Source organism: Hypanus sabinus, chromosome 4 (assembly GCF_030144855.1).
Source record: "Hypanus sabinus isolate sHypSab1 chromosome 4, sHypSab1.hap1, whole genome shotgun sequence".
NCBI lineage: Eukaryota > Metazoa > Chordata > Chondrichthyes > Myliobatiformes > Dasyatidae > Hypanus > Hypanus sabinus.
Window position 1 is genome coordinate 182,878,558 of NC_082709.1, and position 18,365 is coordinate 182,896,922.

The 18,365-nt window shown below is 43.0% G+C and overlaps 1 protein-coding gene across 1 annotated transcript; it reads right to left on the bottom strand.

The window, feature by feature from the left end:
* Positions 1-599: 599 nt before the first annotated feature.
* LOC132392411 (uncharacterized) lies at positions 600-18,365 on the bottom strand. Its single transcript, XM_059966235.1, has 4 exons — positions 17,900-18,365; positions 5,318-5,494; positions 3,930-3,999; positions 600-807 (listed from the first exon to the last, which is right to left on the bottom strand). The coding sequence occupies exons 1-4, from the start codon at positions 18,225-18,227 to the stop codon at positions 747-749; spliced, it is 636 nt and encodes a 211-aa protein (XP_059822218.1). The 5' UTR covers positions 18,228-18,365; the 3' UTR covers positions 600-746.

An 18,365-nucleotide genomic window follows, 5' to 3' on the forward strand; every position in this document is an offset into this window, starting at 1 on the left:
GTTTTAAACAACCTGTGATAAGTCAGCAGCTTGCATTCAGAACGGCATCCATCTTCCTATCATGAGTAGATCTTTCCCATGTAGGGCAGGCGTATTCGGCAGTGGAATAGCAAAGAGAAAGTGCACTGGCTCGCAATGGTTTCCAGCGTGCTCCTCATTTTGTGTTAGTGAGCTTGTTGTTTAACCTTATGGTCAAATGCTCTTGTGAACCCGTTGAAATTGGCCTTCTTGTAGTTGAAGTGCCATTTGAATGGTACAACAGTTGGTAACATGGCTGCATTTATCTGAATCCCAATAGGACTGTGCTGTGTCTGTGGTATTGAGTCTCTAACTGTAAACTTGTGTTCTGAGTTTTGTTAACTGCTTTTGCCCAGGTACTACCTCAGTGTCCATGTGTTCTGAAATGATCTGTATGGATGGCAAAATCATGTTTTTCACTTCAGTACATGTGACAATAATAAACCTATTGCCAATTACCAACTTCAATTATCTTTCTGTTTCCTGAGCCAGTGATTAAACAGCTCCACCCCCAGAAGCGACCCTTGTGCAGTCTGTTGTCTTAGCAGTTAGTCAAAGAGAATGACAGGATTGAGTTTTGATATTTGCTTGCATTTATTTTATTAAGCTGTGAACGAGAGCTGGTCCCTGCATAACTGGTGTTGCAGTGGTCTCAGCCATACAGAGCCAACTACTAACAGGGACATACACAGGGTTGGGAAGAGATGGCAGAAGTATTTTCATTTCAATCAGCAGCCCTCGACGAAATGCTGAATTGACCTTCCCTCGCAGTTGTCCACCCAGCTGACCCTGTAAAACAAGAGTGAAAGGAACAATCAGAGACTGAAGGGACTGCAGGTTTTTGACTCTGTTGCCTGCCTGGTGACTGGGGTTAGGACACTTCATCTGGCCTACAGAGAAATTTTCGAGAGGGAAGAGCAAAGAACCAAATACTGCAGTGTGTGTGTGTACTGACAACATAGGCAGAACAAGCATAGGGGTTTGGTTGAAGGAATTTGAACAGCTTGAGATCACTGGGTTGCTATCTGAACCACATGTATGTTGTACGGGGACAATAATTTTGAAGTGTTCTATACATGGCTGAACAATCAATGTGAGAGATGTGAGTTTGAATTTGTGGGTACAAGCACCAGTATTGGGGAAGGAGGGAGAGTTGCAATAGAACAGGCTCCACCAGACCCATCGTGGGGGGGGTCAGGGCCCTGGGGAATCGTGTAACAAGTGCTGTGGCTAGGCTTCAAATGAAATGGTAGCGGTGATGTGGGTTCAGCAGACTGGGAAAGTAAAGGTAAAATAAAAGTAGAAGAGAATGCAGGTGAAATTAGAGATGTTCCTGCAGAAGTGGACAGAGTGAGCAGCTTCAAGTTCCTGAATGTCAAGATCTCTGAGGATCTAACCTGGTCCCAACATATTGATGTAGTCATAAAGAAGGCAAGACAGCGGCTATACTTTATTAGGAGTTTGAAGTGATTTGGCATGTCAACAAATACGCTCAAAAAAATAGTTGTATCGTGGAGAGAATTCTGACAGGCTGCATCACTGTCTGGTATAGAGGGGTTACTGCACAGGACTGAAAGAAGCTGCAGAAGGTTGTAAATCTAGTCAGCTCCATCTTGGGCACTGGCCTACAAATTACCCAGGACATCTTTAGGGAGCGGTGTCTCAGAAAGGCAGCGTCCATTATTAAGGACCTCCAGCACCCAGGGCATGCCCTTTTCTCACTGTTACCATCAGGTAGGAGGTATAGAAGCCTGAAGGCACACACTCAGCAATTCAGGAACAGCTTCTTCCCCTCTGCCATTTGATTCCTAAATGGACTTTGAAGCTTTGGACACTATATTACGTTTAATAAACAGTATTTTTGTTTTTGCACATTTTTTAATAATCTATTCAATATATGTAATTGATCCACTGGTTTATTTATTATGTTTTAATTTCTCTCTCTCTCTCTCTCTCCTAGATTGTGTATTGCATTGAACTGCTGCTGCTAAGTTAACAAATTTCACATCACATGCCAGTGATAATAAACCTGATTCTGATTCTGCATAAAAAGTAAGATCTGGTTCAGAAAGGGATAAGAAATAAACTTCAGGCAACGTGGAGACAAATTGGAGTAGAGCAGTGGTGCCTACAGTACTGACGGTGTACTGTACGTGGAGCAAGGTTGATGAGCTTATATCACAATTACAAATTGGGAGTCGGGACACTGGTCACCATAGGGTTGTGGTTGAAAGAAGATCACAGCTGGAAGCTAAACATCCAAGGACACACATTGTATTGAAAGGACCGCAAAGTGGGCAGAGCTGGAGGGAATGACTCTGCTGGTAAAAGATGAAAACAAATCCACAGCAAGAAAGAAGCAAAATCAAATTGCAAGGGTAAAAAGACCCTGCTGGGAGTAATAAACAGACCTCTGGACAGTAGCCATTTGTGGCGTTATTACGAGATAGAAAAGGCATGTAAGAAAGCTGGTGTTCCAGTGATCATGGGGACCTCAAGATTCAGATTGGCTGGAAAAGCTAGGTTGCTATTGGATCCCGAGAGATGGGATTTGTAGAATGCATATGAATGGCTTTTTAGATCAGGTCGCACGTGGGAAAAGGCAATAATAGACTTGGTGTTGTGTGATCAAACAGATTTGATCCGGGAGATGAAGGTAAAGGAACCCAAAGGAAACAGTGATTATAATATGATGGATTTCACCCTATGAGCTTGAGAAACAGAAGCTAAAATTGGATGTAATAGTATTACAAGTGAATCAAGGTAGTTATGGAGACGTGAGAGAGGGGATCGCTAAAGTTGATTGGAATTGAGTCTCTAGTAGGAGTGGTGGTAGGGCAGCAAAGGCATGTGTTTCTGGAATTAACGTGGAACAAGTAGGTTAATTCTGCTCCTATGTCTAATTGTCTTATGGAAGATGAAGTAACCAAGGCCGACAAAGACGGCATAATGCGATTGAGCAGGCATACAATGTTGCAAAACTTAGCAGGAGGATGGAAGATTGGAGAACTTTTCAAACCCAACAGAAGGCACTGAAAACAATCAATATGGGGAGAAAGGGTGAAATATAAAGGTAAACTCATAAATAATACAGGAGTAGATGCCAATTTTTTCCCAGATATTTAAAGAGTAAAAGAGAGGCAAGAGGATATTGGACTGCCAGAAAATGTTGCTGCAGATGTAGTAATGGGGAACAAATAGCAGATGAACTGAGTTAGTATTCACCGGCAATTCATGAGTGTCATGGGACAAAAGACAGTGTAGTTGATATTATGAACATGAAGGTGCTTAGGGTGCAGTAGCCAAAAAGACTATTGCAGTTACTTGGAAATCAGATTCATACTTAAGTATAGATCGTTGGAAGAATGAAATTTCCAGCTGTATTCTACTTGAAAAAATTTATAATTTAAGAGATAAATATGAAACATTTTTGAAAATTTGGCACCCTTATTTACAAAAGACAGGATTAAATATATAGGTGCTCCGAAGATAAAATAATTGGTTATTTGGGGAAAGAAATAAATATATATACTAAAGTTATTACGAACTCCGTGGAGCAAGTGGGGATCTTCCGATATCCAGGCACTCTCTCTTTCTTTCTTTTTTTCCTTTTTCTTTTTCTTTTTTTTATAGGGATATTAGGGGGAAGGGGCTAAGGGGAAGGGGGAAGGGTATATATTTTTTCTTTCTGTAATCATTTGAAAACTCAATAAAAAAAGTTTAAAAATAAAATGAAGGTGCTTGGGAAGCTGAAAGATCTGAAGGTGAATAAGTCTCCTGGACCAGATGGATTATAGACCAGGATGCTGCATGACATAGCTGAAGAGATTATGGAGGCATTAGAAGTGATCTTTCAAGAATTATTTTGATATTTCATGCTAGAAAAGAAGTTGTTGGAAGTTTCAACGTACCAGGCCTTCATTCCTTGCTGTTCTGCTACAATTGCTGCACAATTTATGGCAGTTTGCACATCGTATAAATCTGAAACAATAAAAGGAAGAAAAGAATCAACACTCAAAGCTCAGCTATGATTTACTCCAAAGTTAGAAATGTTTACCATTATGGTAAACTCCATTGTCCTGCTGTTCAAATATCCTGATGGCTCAGCTTACGACCCTTTCCATTCATGGGGACCCCAGTTTCCATGTTTCCTCTAGAACTTCTATTCTGTTGTGATAAGACTATTGAACAGTCCCCTGGAACAATACGACAGACACCTGATCTCACAGTCAACTTCTTCATGGTCTTGCACCTTCTTGTCTGCCCGCACTGCAGCTTCTCCGTGGCTGTAACAAGTTATTCGGCATTTGGCTGTACAATGTACTGACGTGATTAAATGATCCATATGGATGACAAGCAAAACAGACTTTTTCATGGTACCTCGGTAGATATGAAATAATAAATCCGTTTGCCAATTAACAGTCTTTTATTATAATCTTAAACATAACATCCAAGGTGAACTAAGAGTGTGTCTGTGTGTCAATAGAAATAAGATACAATTGTGCAGCCAAGTGTGAACAAAGTGCCAGGCACACTAGATAATCAGGGATTTACTCTATTCTATATATAAAAATGGGAATCTATTGACCCTTTTGGAGTCTAATCGACTTTTTGAGGAAGGCCATTCCACCAACTATTTCCCTGTAACCATCCTAGCTTTCATATCCATCAACACCACACTGACTCTCCCCCCATACACCTGGCTGAGGGTCACTTCACAGCAACCGATTAACCAACCGAACTGTACACTGACAGCTCTGGGGGTTAGGATTGAAGCCGGGTCTCTCGAGCTGGGCGGCAGGGGCTTCAGACATGGTGCCACTGTGCCATGCATCTATGTTATCTGATGGAACAGGAACCCATCTGTGTGGGAAGCCTCAAATAAGCAAGGTACAACTTCAGGTTCCAGCAGGAAGCAGAAAGACAGTGGCTCACCAAAGACTGATGGAACCCATGAAAATGCAAAGAGAAACATATAAGACTAGAAACACTCAGCAGGTCGAGCCGTAACTGTGGGAAGAGAAACAGAGTTAACTATCATGTCATCAGAAACAATTGCATGTGTCATCCTCGTCACAACACAAGGAAGATTTTCAGGTCAGTGTCTGTAATGAAAACTGGCTTTGTAAGTGAGGATGGACATCAGGACCAGATGCTTCCTATAAAAGAGGTGTGATTGGACACAAATACCACAGTATATCGCATGGGCAGGATGGGTAAAATTTGTTTCAAAACTCATCCCCTCAGCACAGATGTGGGAAGAGAAAACATGAAATAAATAATGTAACAGTTCACATACCTTGGCAATAAACATTACAGCCATTCCCAGCACTTGGAAAACCTGGTTCGTAGCACCACCAATAACTGTTGATCTGAAAAATCCCAAAGTCCGCTGACCAGATATTTCCTGCACTGTTCCTCTCATAATGAATTGCGTTTGTTTGGAATGCGCTCTCATAGTTGGCCAGGCACACCCCTGTGATCAAAACAAAGATTTGACATGTGGCAACAAACGTTACACAATCAATCCAGAAACAGTGAACGGGGAATCGTCATCAGAATCCAAATGGAGGAAACAAGTGGAAGAGATATCCCGGTGGACACCTTCCTTCATTTAACCGGTCTCGCACACTGAAGGGAGTAAGTTGGAATAATCAATGTCGTTTTTTTCATGATCTCTGATGGACCTGACTTATGTTAGTGTACTACTCAAAGGTGCTCCAAAACAAACCTCACCATCCATCAAGGGTGATAAGACAGAAGGGGTTTAGGGCGGGTCTGAGGAGTAGCTTTTCCACCTAGAGGGTGCCTACTATCTGGAACACACTACAATACTTATGTTGGTTGTAGAGACAGAGACTCACAACGCAGGTTGATTGACAGGGTGGTGTAGAAGGCATTGGCACGCAGCCATCAAGGCAGTGAGTATAGAAGCTGGGATGTTAATCTGCAACTGTACAACACTTTGGTGAGGTTGCGCTTTGAATATTGTGGCCGCCCTGCTCTGTGAAAGTTACCATCAGGCTGGGAAGAGTGCACAGGGATTTACATGATGCTGGCACTGGAAGGACTGAGTTACATGGAGAGGTTGAGCAGGCTGGGAATTTGTTTATTGGAGTGTAGGAGAATGAGAGGTGATATTATGGAGGCGTATAAAGGTAAGGTGAATGTGCACGGTCACTTCCCCGGGTAGGGAAACAACATCTACAGGACATGGGTTCATGGTGAGAGGGAAGAGATTTAATAAGAACCTGAGGGGCAACTTGATTTAACACAACATCGTGGGCTGAAGGGCCTGTCCCTGTACTGTACTGTCTTGTATTTTAACTGTTTCACCAGAGGGTGGTCAGTAATGCAATGAGCTGCCAGGGTGAGTATTTGAGGCAGGTATATTAACATTTAAAATGCAGTTTGACAGGTTCAGGGTTGGGAATGGTTTTGAGGGATATGGGTCAAATGCAGGCAAATGGGAATAGCACAGATGGAGAGCTTGGTCAGTATGGTCCAGCTGGGCTGAAGGGCCTCCTTCTGTGCTGCTTGACTTCCTGTCAGTTTTCCCGTTGGGAGAATGAATGTCAAACTGATATCATCATATCGCTTGTAAAGGCAAAATATCTCAGATGGTAGAATGTGAAATATGAACAGTAAACTGTGGAAATATCCAAGAAATGGTGTCTGACCCACTGCAATTTCCTTGCATAGATTCTGGTGTTCCACCATGGTCAAACATGTTTAAGCCTGGATACACAAGAGAATGCAAATTGCTGGTTTAGACTTACTTACACACACACACACACACACACACACACACACACACACACACACACACACACACACATACACACACACACACACACACACACACACACACACACACACACACCTGTTACAAATAGGAAACAACTTGATTTTCAACATAGTGTGACTAATTCCTCCTGGACATTTCACGTCATTGATATCAGTTTTGAAGATCCATAGGTGTTAGCTATAAACAAGCATATCTAATCTGCAATCCATCATCCTATCAATGTGCAACTGGGTCAAATCCTTCCTGCAGCAAAGGGCATGCATTCCCCACTCTCTCTCTAGCAATCTCTCTTGAGGGCTCAAAACTGTTTCAATAAAGGACAATGGTCTTACATCTATTGAGCTCCCAAATAAATAAACCATTTACTCCGGATAGATGTCAAAGAGGCAATGATCCACGAACTGAGGGATCTCGGATAGTTGAGTCTAAAACTAGAGGGCATGGGCCTAGGGGGAGAGGGGAACAATTTAAAAGAAAACTGAGAGACATCTTTTTCCCCTCAGAGAGTGTTGATCTTATGGAGGAAGTAGTGGGAAGTGATACAATTACAACCTTTAATCTCTTTCTGTACTGATAACCAAATAATTTATCCACTTACTTAATGATGAAGCTCAGTTATCTGTTACAGTTCTTTGAGCCACACTGCCCCAGCAATGCCGAACAAACCCAATTAGCCCTAACCTAATCACAACATAATTTACAATGATCAATGAACCTACTTGGTATATCTTTGGACTGTGGGTGGAAGATAGTTTGCCTGGAGGAAGCCCACAATTCCATGGTGAGGACGTACAGTAACTCCTTACAGAATTGCACTGGAATTGAATGCAAATTCCCGAATGCCCTGAGCTATAATAGCATCAGGCTAACTGCTACGGCACTGTGGCACCTAATTTCTATGATGTCACCACTAATGTTTCTCTCAGGTTAACTAGAAATGAAGATACTCACAGTCAGCCAAATCCGCTAAGTTTACTAGTCTTGAGTTCCTCACGGCGTTGGCGAATTCACATCTTGAGAGGTATTCGGCACTGGAGGCCACGAGCAAGGCACTAAGGATAGCAAGAACCTTCATCCTGTCAGTAGAGGCTGTGTCCAGACTGGAGAACATGTTGGGCTTTTATACAGCATCCTACACATGCTTATCAGTTACGCAATATTATTCAAACAATTACCTGCCAAGCTCCTGATAGCCACATGGTAACATAATAAACATGTTGAACAGGGGCAGGAAACAACGACCTTCAGAGGTGACTTCACTCTCACTGTGGAAAGGAGTGAAAAGAGAGAACACATAAAAATATGATGAATTCAGAGAAGACCTTGTCAATTCCAATTTCCCATCAGCATCCGTTCATTCCTTTGTTTTGCAAATCATCAGCCATAGAACATTCAAAGCATCTGCTTCTGCCACCTTTTGAGAAACGGAGTTCTCATCTCTGAGTTAAATGAGTAATGTCTTACTCTGAAGTAATGAATGCTTGTTCTTGATCTTTTGCCCAGTAGCATCTGCTGTGATGAAGTGATTTGAGAGATCTGTCATGACTAGAATGAACTTCTGCTTGAGCAAATATCCGGACACGCTGCCATTTGTCGACCACCACAACAGGTCTAAAGTGGATACAATCTCATTGGCTCTCATCGGGCTTTCCATATCAAGCTGTGCTGCAACCAGTCAATGTACTCTCCACCACACATCTATAGAAGCTTATCAAAGTTTTAGATGACAGGTGAATCTTCGGAAACTTCTAAATAGAGGTGCTGCCATGCTTTGTTTTTAAATGGCACTTACGTGCGTACCTGGGACAGATCCTATGAAATGATAGCACACAGGGATTTAAAGTTGCTGACCTTCTCCACCTCTAATCCGCCAAAGAGAACGGGCTCATGTTTCATCCTCGTGTATTCAATAACCAGCTCCTCGGTCTTGCTAACATTGAGTGAGAGGTTGTGTTATGGCACCACTCAGCCAGATTTTCAATCTCCCTCCTATATGCTGATTCGTCATCACCTTTGATTCAGCCAATGACAGTGGTGTCGTCAGCAACTTTCAATATGGCATTGGAGCTATGCTTGGCCTCACAGTCATAAGTGTAAAATGAGTAGAGCAGGGGGCTAAGTACACCGCCTTGTTGTGCACCTGAGCTGACGGTGAATGTGGAGGAGATATTAATGCTAATCTAAACTGACTAGAGTCTGCAAGTGAGGAAATGGCAGATCCTGTTGCACATGGAGGTGTTGAGGCTGAGTTTCCGGAGCTCGTTCATTAGTTTTGAGGGATGATAGCAATGAATGTAGATACATACTCAAAGAAGAGAATCATGATGCCCATTGGCCCAAGCAGTCCATGCCAGCCAGGATGTTCATTCAAACTACTCCCATTTGTCAGCATTCCATCCACGACTTGAACCTTTTCTATCCATGGATCTGTGTAAATGCCTTTAAAAGCTGTTATTTTATTAACTTCAACAACATCCTCTGGCTGCTCAGTCCACTTATGTACAAGTTCTGTGCAAAAAAATGGTATTCAAGTTCCATATATATTTCTTCCCTCTCACAATAAAACTCGGCCTATTACATCTTGATTCCCCAAACCAGGAGACAAGCAGAGTGCATTCATCCTACCTGTGCTCCTCATGATCTTAACAGTTTTCTTTAACAGGAAGACATTTTATAAATAGTGTGCAAGACAACTTTTTTCACTCTATCTCGGCAGATGTGGCAATAATAAACCAAAACCATTACACCTCCACAAGATCATCCCTCAGTTTCTGATGTTCTCAGCCTCCCCAGAACTTAATTCAAATGTGCAGGAAACATCTCTCTCCTTCTTTTCTATTCTCGTCCCAGTTTAACAATATCTCTCTTTCCACTCCTGTATACCTCCTCATCACTTCAATGAGATTCCTCCCTCATTCTTCTAAATTTCTTTGAGTACAGGCTCAGAGCCATCAAACACCCCTCAAATTACAACCCTTTAATTCCCGGAATCATTCTCGAGAACCTCCACTGAACAGTCTCCAGTGTCAGCAGATCCTTTCTTAGATAAGAGACCCAAAACTACACTCAATACTCCAAGTGAGGCATCACCAGTCCCTTATAAAGCCCCAGCATGACGCCATTGCTTTTATATTCTAGTCCTCATGGGATCCAACATCAACCTGATATTTCCAACTTACCTGAATATTGAAATCCCCCATCACTACCATAACATTGCTCTTTTTGACATGCATTTTCTATCTTCCATTGTAATTTATAGCCCACATCCTGGCTACTGTTCGGGGGCCTGTATATACCTCCCATTAGGATCTTCTAAACCTTGCAGTTTTTTTTTAAACTCTACCCAAGAGGATTCTACATCATTTGATCCTATGCCAACTCTGTAAGGATTTGAATTTATTTTTACCAACAAATCTAGCGCAGTCCCTCTGCCTATCTGCTTGTCCTTTTAATATGTGTTTCTGCGGATGTTAAGCTCTTAACTATGAGCTACCTTCTGCCACAACTCTGTACTACCTACAACATCACACCTGCCAATCTCCACTTGCTCTACAAGATCATTTACCTTATTCTGTATACTGCAGACATTTAAATATAACACTTCCATACCTGTATTCATCACCCTTTTGATTTTGCCCTAATGTTACACTTCAGCTTATCCCACTGACTGCAATGTTGCCCTATCATCTACCTGTCCTTCCTGACAGTCTCACTACACACCGTCTCTGCTCATAAACCAACTGCCCCACTCTCTTCCCTATCAATCAGGAACCCAGCCTCCTGCCAAATTAGTTTAAATCCTCCCCAACAATTCAAGCAAACCTGCCCACAAAGATATTCTCCAAATATATATTTTTAAAATTTTATTCATTGAGGCACAGTGTGGAATAGTTCCTTGCGGCCTTTCAAGCCGCGCCACCCAGTGACCCCCAATTGAACCCTGGCCTAATCACAGGACAGTTTCAATGAGAATTTACCTCCAACCAATGTGTCTTTGGACTGTGGCAGGAAACCGGAGCACCTCGAGAAAACCTACACGGTCAGGAGAAGAACGTACAAGCCCCTTGCACAAATACCCTACTTCCCATCGAGTTCCATCAGATTTTCCAATCCCTCAGTTTTCTTGTCCTCACCACCCTTTGCATAACCACGTTTCATTTGAATATCCTAAAAGCAATCGCTATTTGCCACTTAACCCACCAATCAGATCCAAGACCAAACAGTAGCAAATCCATGTGTTGGCAGGGGGATGTGCAAACTCCACACAGACAGCACCAGAGGTTGATTGAAACCGGGTCGCTGGAGCTATACAGCTGTGGCTGGACTCTGCTCTACAGTTCTGCCCTTGAATATAGATAGCAACATAGACATGGAGTTCAAGTTCAAGTTTATTGTCATCTGACTGTACGTAAATGCAACCAGATGAAACAATGTTTAGCTGGACCTCTGTGCATCCACAAAGTATATATAAAACACCCAGCGTATACAACTAAATATTACCATAAATGTTAATGAAATATTATTCAAAATGCATATAGAGTATAGCACAGGTAAACAGTAAAGTAAGCAGCTTGCTGTCCTAGTGACCAGACCTCGGTAGTGACAGGGTATTCATTAGTCTCACGGCATGAGGGAAGAAGCTGTTACCCAGTCTGACAGTCCTAGTCCTGATGCTCCTGTACTTCCTTCCTAAGATGGGAAATCATTTTCCCCTGTGGGGTCAAATAAATTGTATGGTGAGTGGAAGGGATTCTGAACAAGCAATGGGCCCTTTGTATACAATGCTTCTGGTAAATGTCACATTTTGGAGTGGAGTGGTTGGAGGCAGGGATATCTACTGCACAGAAACCAGGCAAGTGGTTGCTTCTTGTGTGGAGACCTGTCTGTGATGTGCACACAGTACAGTTGTTAGACAGTAGCAGCACTGTTAAGACATTATAGTGCGTGTTTATCTCTAGAGATCTATCGCTCAGGTTCTTAATAATAAACTATAGAACATTACTCAGACATTGGCATTTATGTGTCTTTGAGATCTGTCCATTGTTCTGTAGTAGTTATATTGTATTGAACTGTTTGGATTCTTCACATTTGAAATACATGATCTAAATATACACCTATAAAACAGTTAATTGATACCATTGGATCCTGATGCTTTTACGATCGAAAGGTTTGAAAGGTTCTTTAGAAGTCTAGAATGAAGCATAAAACTTGTTGCTTATGTTTTAAATAAATTCCTTCAGCAGCTTGTGTGTATTGTTCTGGATTTGCTTTATCTGCAGAATGTCTTGTGCTTATGATCATTTTCTGCCTTTGTAACAATTAATTAAAGGAACAAGAAAGAGTAGCTGAGAGGGCAAAGGAATGAAAAACGAAGAGAAAAGCAGCCGTGGTCATCTCATACTCAAGAGGAGTATACAGGATCTGATTAAGAACAGTCAACATGGATTTGAGCGTGGAAGGTCATGTTTGACAGATCTTATTGAATTTTATGAAGAGGTTACTAGGAAAGTTGACAATGGTAAAGCAGTGGATGTTATCTATATGGACTTCAGTAAGGCCTCTGACAAAGTTAGTTAGGAATCGTTATGTATTAATATTGAAGCAGTAAAATGTATTCAGCAGTGGCTAGATGGGAGATGCCAGAGAGTAGTGGTGGATAAATGTTTTTCAGTTTGGAGGCTGGTGACTAGTGGTGTGCCTCAGGAATCTGTACTGGGTCCAATGTTGTTTGTCATATACATTAATGATCTGGATGGTGGGGTAGTAAATTGGATTAGTAAGTATGCAGACGACACCAAGGTAGGTAGCATTGTGGATTATGAAGTAGGTTTTCAAAGTTTGCAGAGAGATTTAGGCCAGTTAGAAGAGTGGGTTGAACGATGGCAGATGGAGTTTAATGCTGATAAGTGTGAGGGGCTACATTTTTGTAGGACTAATCCAAACAGGACATACATGTTAAATGGTAGGGCATTGAAGAATGCAGTAGAACAGAGTGATCTAGGAATAATGGTGCATAGTTCCCTGAAAGTGGAATCTCATGTGGATAGGGTGGTGAAGAAAGCTTTTGGTATGCTGGCCTTTATAAATCAGAGCATTGAGTATAGGAGTTGGGATGTAATGTTAAAATTGTACAAGGCATTGGTGAGGCCTAATTTGGAGTATTGTGTACAGTTCTGGTCACTGAATTATAGGAAAGATGTCAATAAAATAGTGAGAGTACAGAGGGGATTTACTAGAATGTTACCTGGGTTTCAGCACCTAAGTTACAGAGAAAGGTTGAACAAGTTAGGTCTTTATTCCTTGGAGCGTAGAAGGTTGAGGGGGGACTTGATTGTAAGGGGGATAGATAGAGTTGACGTGGTTAGACTTTTTCCATTGAGAGTAGGGGAGATTCAAACAACAGGACATGAGTTGAGAGTTAAGGGGCAGAAGTTTAGGGGGAACACAAGGGGAACTTCTTTTCTCAGAGAGTGGTACTTGTGTGGGACGAGCTTCCAGTAGAAGTGGTAGAGGCAGATTTGATTTTGTCATTTAAAAAGCAATAGGATAGGTATATGGACGGGAAAGGAATGGAGGGTTATGGGCTGAGTCCAGGTAGGTGGGACTAGGTGAGAGTAAGCATTCGGCACAGACTAGAAGGGCCGAGATGGCCTGTTTCTGCACTGTAATTGTTAAATGGTTATATGTTTCTTTTTAACTTTGTTTACACACCATTCTCTGTGAATTGTGAGACTGTTGTGCATTTGGGAGAAAAAAAATCAATCCCAGGAGGTTAGCCATTACTGAGATACTCGGACCACCCTATCTGGCACCAACAATCATTCCACAATTAAAGTCACATAGATGACATATCTTCCCCATTCTGATGTTTCCTGAACAACAACTGAACCTCTTTTCCATGTCTGCATGCTTCTGTTCACTGAGTGGCAATCCAATGATTGGCTGATGAGATATTTGCATTAACGAACAGTTGTACAGGTGAGCCTAATAAAGTGGCCACTGAGAACCTGTGCTACCTGTGTTTGAGTGCAGGATCTATCAGTGGCAATGAATCTAATTCTGTGATCTTCACCTGCTTAAGTCGTGCGCTCGTCATCTTTGAGTGCTGAAGGTGACTCCGTAAAGAGATGGATGTGGTGACTGTTGAATTAGTTCCAGAGGAAACAGAAAATTGAACGGAATATAAACACCCCTTAAAATAGTAACTTTGAAAGTTTGGTTTTGTTGACCCAGGTTCTGTGTGAGTTAGTTACTGGAGATTATGGATAAATAATCTTATGTGTATAGATCCTTCACTCCCAGTACCCATGATAACAGAGCGAATTAGAAGTATTTTTTTTCCAGATGCCATTCAGAGTGTTTAGTGCAAAGGCGTGTTTTGATGACGGGCATTAGTTAAGTAAATGAACATTTGCAGTAATCAAAGTTGAACAAAAGAGTGCGGAATATAAAAGTGTTACTCAAGGGCGTGACCTTCTTCACCGTATATAGTATATAGCAGCAGTGGAGGGGGGATTAGTTAGAGGTATACATAATGATGAGAGGTGTAGTTAGGGTAAACGTAAGCAGGCTTTTTCCACTTGAGGTTGGGTGGGACTACATCGGTTAAGGGTGAAAGCTGAAATGTTTCGGGGCACCATGAGGGGAAGCTTCTCTCAGAGGGTCGTGAGAGTATGGAATGAGCTGCCGGTGCTGCTGGTGTATGGGAGCTTGATTTCACATTTTCCTGTGCACACGAGATGCTGCAGGAACTCAGCAAGCCAAACAGCATCTATGGAAACAAATAAACTGTCAACATTTTGAGGTGCAAGAGTAGGACATTCGGTTCTTCGAGCCAGCACCCCCATTCACTGTGATCATGGCTGATCATCCACAATCAGTACCTTGTTCCTGCCTTCTCCCCATATCCCTTGACTCCACTATCTTTAAGAGCTCTGTCTAACTCTTTCAACTCAGAGTGCATACATGTCACCATGTTCAACCCTGAGATTCTTTTCCTGCAGGCAAACCTATAGAACAGCAATTGTAAACGGGATCTGTAAACATCAGGAACTGTAAACTGTAAACAAACTGCACAAATGCAGATAATAAGTAAAACACAATAAATGACAAGTATGAAGTAACAAGATAAAAGAGTCCTTAAATGAGTGAAGTTATCCTCTTTTGTTCAAGAGCCTGATGATTAAGGGGTAGAAAACTGATGGTGCAAGTCCTGAGGCTCCTGTACCTTCTGTCTGACATCAGCAGTGGGAAAAGAGCAAGGACTGGATGGTGAGGATCTTTGATAATGGATTCCGCTTCTCTCTGGCAATGTTTCATGTGGATGTGCTCAATGCTTGGGAGGGTTTTACCCATGGTGTACTGGGCTGAATCCGCTACCATTTGTAAGATTTTCTGCTCAAAGGCATTGGTGTTCCCATACCAGGCAGCTAGTCAGCATTCTTCCCACCACACTTTGCTAAAAGTTTGCCAAAGTTATTGATAACATGCTGAATCTTCGCAGACTCCTGAGGAAGCAGAGGTGCTGTAATGCTTTCTTCACAATTATATTTATATGATTTGTCCAGGACAGGTCCTTCAAATCTCCTTTAAAATTATTCCCTCTCATCTTTAATGCATTCCCACTGGTATTGGACATACAACTAAACTAACTCTTCCCTCCAATATAGCCCTCCATTTTTCTTTCATCCATGTGCCTACCTATGAGTCCCTTAAACATCCCTAATGTATCTGGCTTTACCACCACCCCTGACAGCACATTCTAAGCACTTCTCTGTGTATAAAACCTACCCCTGACATCTCCACTATACATTTCTCCAAATCACCTTAAATTATGCCCTCTTGGGAAAAATCTATGGCTGTTTACAGAAACTAGAGAGTCAGGTTTTAGAACATAGTTCAATCTAATCCTTCCTTCCCCCATAACTCTCCATTTCTCATTCCATTTTGAAGCTTGTTGATCAGTACTCAGGGGGTGATGACATTAATGAAGAGATGTGATGGATAAAGAGCAGGATAAGATTTTCTCAAAGCCCAAAGCCCAGTGGAGAACCGGTGAAATTCCATCTGCTGTAGACATATCGTAACAGTAGGTAAAATCCACTGGATCCAGGTATTTGCTCAGGTAGCTGCTCATTCTAGTCATGACAAATATCTCAGAGCACTTCATCTCAGTAGCTGTGAGTGCTACTGGGCAATAGATCAAGAACAAAGTTCATTATTTCAATGCAATGCATCTCTCATTTAAAGGAGAGGTGAGACAGAAAAATTTTACTGAGGGATATGTAAGTTGTTGGAACTCTCTTCCTCAAAAGCTGGCAGCAGCAGATGCTTTGAATGTTCTCTGGCAGAGGACTTGAAAGACCAGATAAAGAAGATGATGAGAAATTGGAATTGACAAGGGTCTGCTCTGAATTCACATGTGTTCACTCTTTTACAGAGACTCACTTTCACTCTTTCACTCTTTTACTCTTTCACTTCTACAGAGAGAGTGAAGTCACCTCTGAAAGTTCCCCTTCTCCAACATGTTTATTATATTGCCACATGGCTATCATGAGCTTGGCACCAATCTTGCTCTGATTTTTCTAGATTATTGAACAATTTTGTGTGACTGATATGGATGAAAGGATCCTGTATACAAGCCCAATATGTTCTTCAGTCTGGACACAGCCTCTAGTGACAGGATGAAGGTCCTTGCTGTCCTCAATGTCTGTCTTGTGGCCTCTAGGTCTGAATACCTCTCAAGAAGTGTATTTGCCAACATTGGAAAGAACACAAGGCTAATGGACTTCTCCTAATACAGTTTGGCAGACTGGGAGTATCACTCCTTTCTCAGTTAACCTGAGGGAAACATTTGTGGTGACATCTTAGAGAATTATAAAGTTATCACTGTGGAAAGAAGTCCACTGACCTAGTTGGTCCATGTTGACCAATGTGTCTACCTGAGTTGGATCCATTTGCCTGGATTTAGCCTATACAGAAACATAGAAAACCTACAGCACAATACAGGCCCCTCAGCCCAGAAAGCTGTGCTGAACATGTCCCTACCTAAAAACTACCTAGGCTTTACCCAAAGCCCTCTATTTTTCTAAGCTCCATGTAGCCATCCAGGAGTCTCTTAAAAGGCCCTATCGTTTCCATCTCCCCCACCACTGCCGGAAGCCTATTCCACAACTTCACCACCTTCTGCATAAAAAACAAACCCCTGACATCTCCTCTGTACCTACTTCCAAGCACCTTAAAACTGTACCTTCTTGTGCTAACCCTATCAGCCCCGGGAAAAGCCTCTGACTATCCGCACAGTCAATGCCTCTCGTTATCTCGTACATCTCTGTCATGCCACCTCTCATTCTCTGTCACTCCAAGAAGAAAAGGCCGAGTTCACTCAACCTATTTTCATAAGGCATGCTCCCCAATCCAGGCAACATCCTTGTAAATCTCCTCTGCACTCCTTTCTATGGTTTTCACATCCTTCTTGTCGTGAGATGGATGACCAGAAATGAGCCCAGAACTCCAAGTGGGTACTGACCAAGGACCTATATAGCTGCAACATTACTTTTTGGCTCTTAAACTCAATCCTGCAATTGATGGAGGCCAACGTACTGTTGTAGCGATGTGCTACACACAGCACTGAAACAACGACACGCAGTCGGTAAGTCGTTTCGAGAGTAATTTATTCAAACTTCGCGGCGCTGGTATTTAAATCCCGAGCGCCCGCCCTCTCCGGGCGGAAATGACGTCGGAGGGGCAATACCAAAGTCTATTTGCGAGCCGGTTCGCCTGCGCAGAAGGTGGGTCGCCACATAACCCCCACCCCCCAGAACCGGCGATACACCCCTCCAATGTGTACAGTCTTGATCAGACTCCGTTTGGGAGGCCGGCCTCTGCGCCGCGGTGCCTGAACCGCGACCGGCTGCACCTAGTCCACATGGGCTGGTTTGAGTCGGTCCACCATGAAAACTTCCTCTCTCCCCCCAACGTCCAGCACGTTCGTGGACCCGTTGTTGTTGACCACCTTGAACGGCCGCTGTAGCGGTGCCCGGCGTCCGCCCCTTCGTACAAACACAAACTTACAGTTCTGCAGGTCTTTGGGTACATGGGTCGGGGTCTGTCTGTGCTGTGAAGTCGGTACGGGGGCCAGGTTGCCGAGCCTTTCGCGTAGCCTGTCCAGGACTGCTGCGGGTTCCTCCTCTTGCCCCCTTGGGGCTGGTATGAACTCTCCTGGGACAGCCAGGGGTGTGCCGTACACCAACTCGGCCGACGAGGCGTGCAGATCCTCTTTGAGCTCTGTACAAATTCCAAGCAGGACCCAGGGAAGCTCATCCACCCAGTTATGTCCGCTCAGGCGGGCCATGAGAGCCGACTTCAGGTGACGGTGGAAGCGTTCCACCAGTCCGTTCATCTCTGGGTGGTAGGCAGTTGTGTGGTGCAGCTGCGTTCCCAACAGGCTAGAGGTGAACTGGGCACCTCTGTCGGAGGTAATGTGGGCCGGTACCCCAAAGCGTGCTACCCAGGTTGCAATCAGCGCTCGGGCACAGGA

What these genes read in the sequence shown, in the direction of transcription:
- LOC132392411 (XM_059966235.1), bottom strand. Translation starts at nt 18,227, where the DNA reads ATGAACGGACTGGTGGAACGCTTCCACCGTCACCTGAAGTCGGCTCTC. An exon ending in ACCCAAAGACCTGCAGAACT is followed by an intron (nt 5,495 to 17,899) that starts GTAAGTTTGTGT and finishes TTTTGATCACAG; the next exon opens with GGGTGTGCCTGGCCAACTAT. An exon ending in CTGTAATGTTTATTGCCAAG is followed by an intron (nt 4,000 to 5,317) that starts GTATGTGAACTG and finishes TTATTGTTTCAG; the next exon opens with ATTTATACGATGTGCAAACT.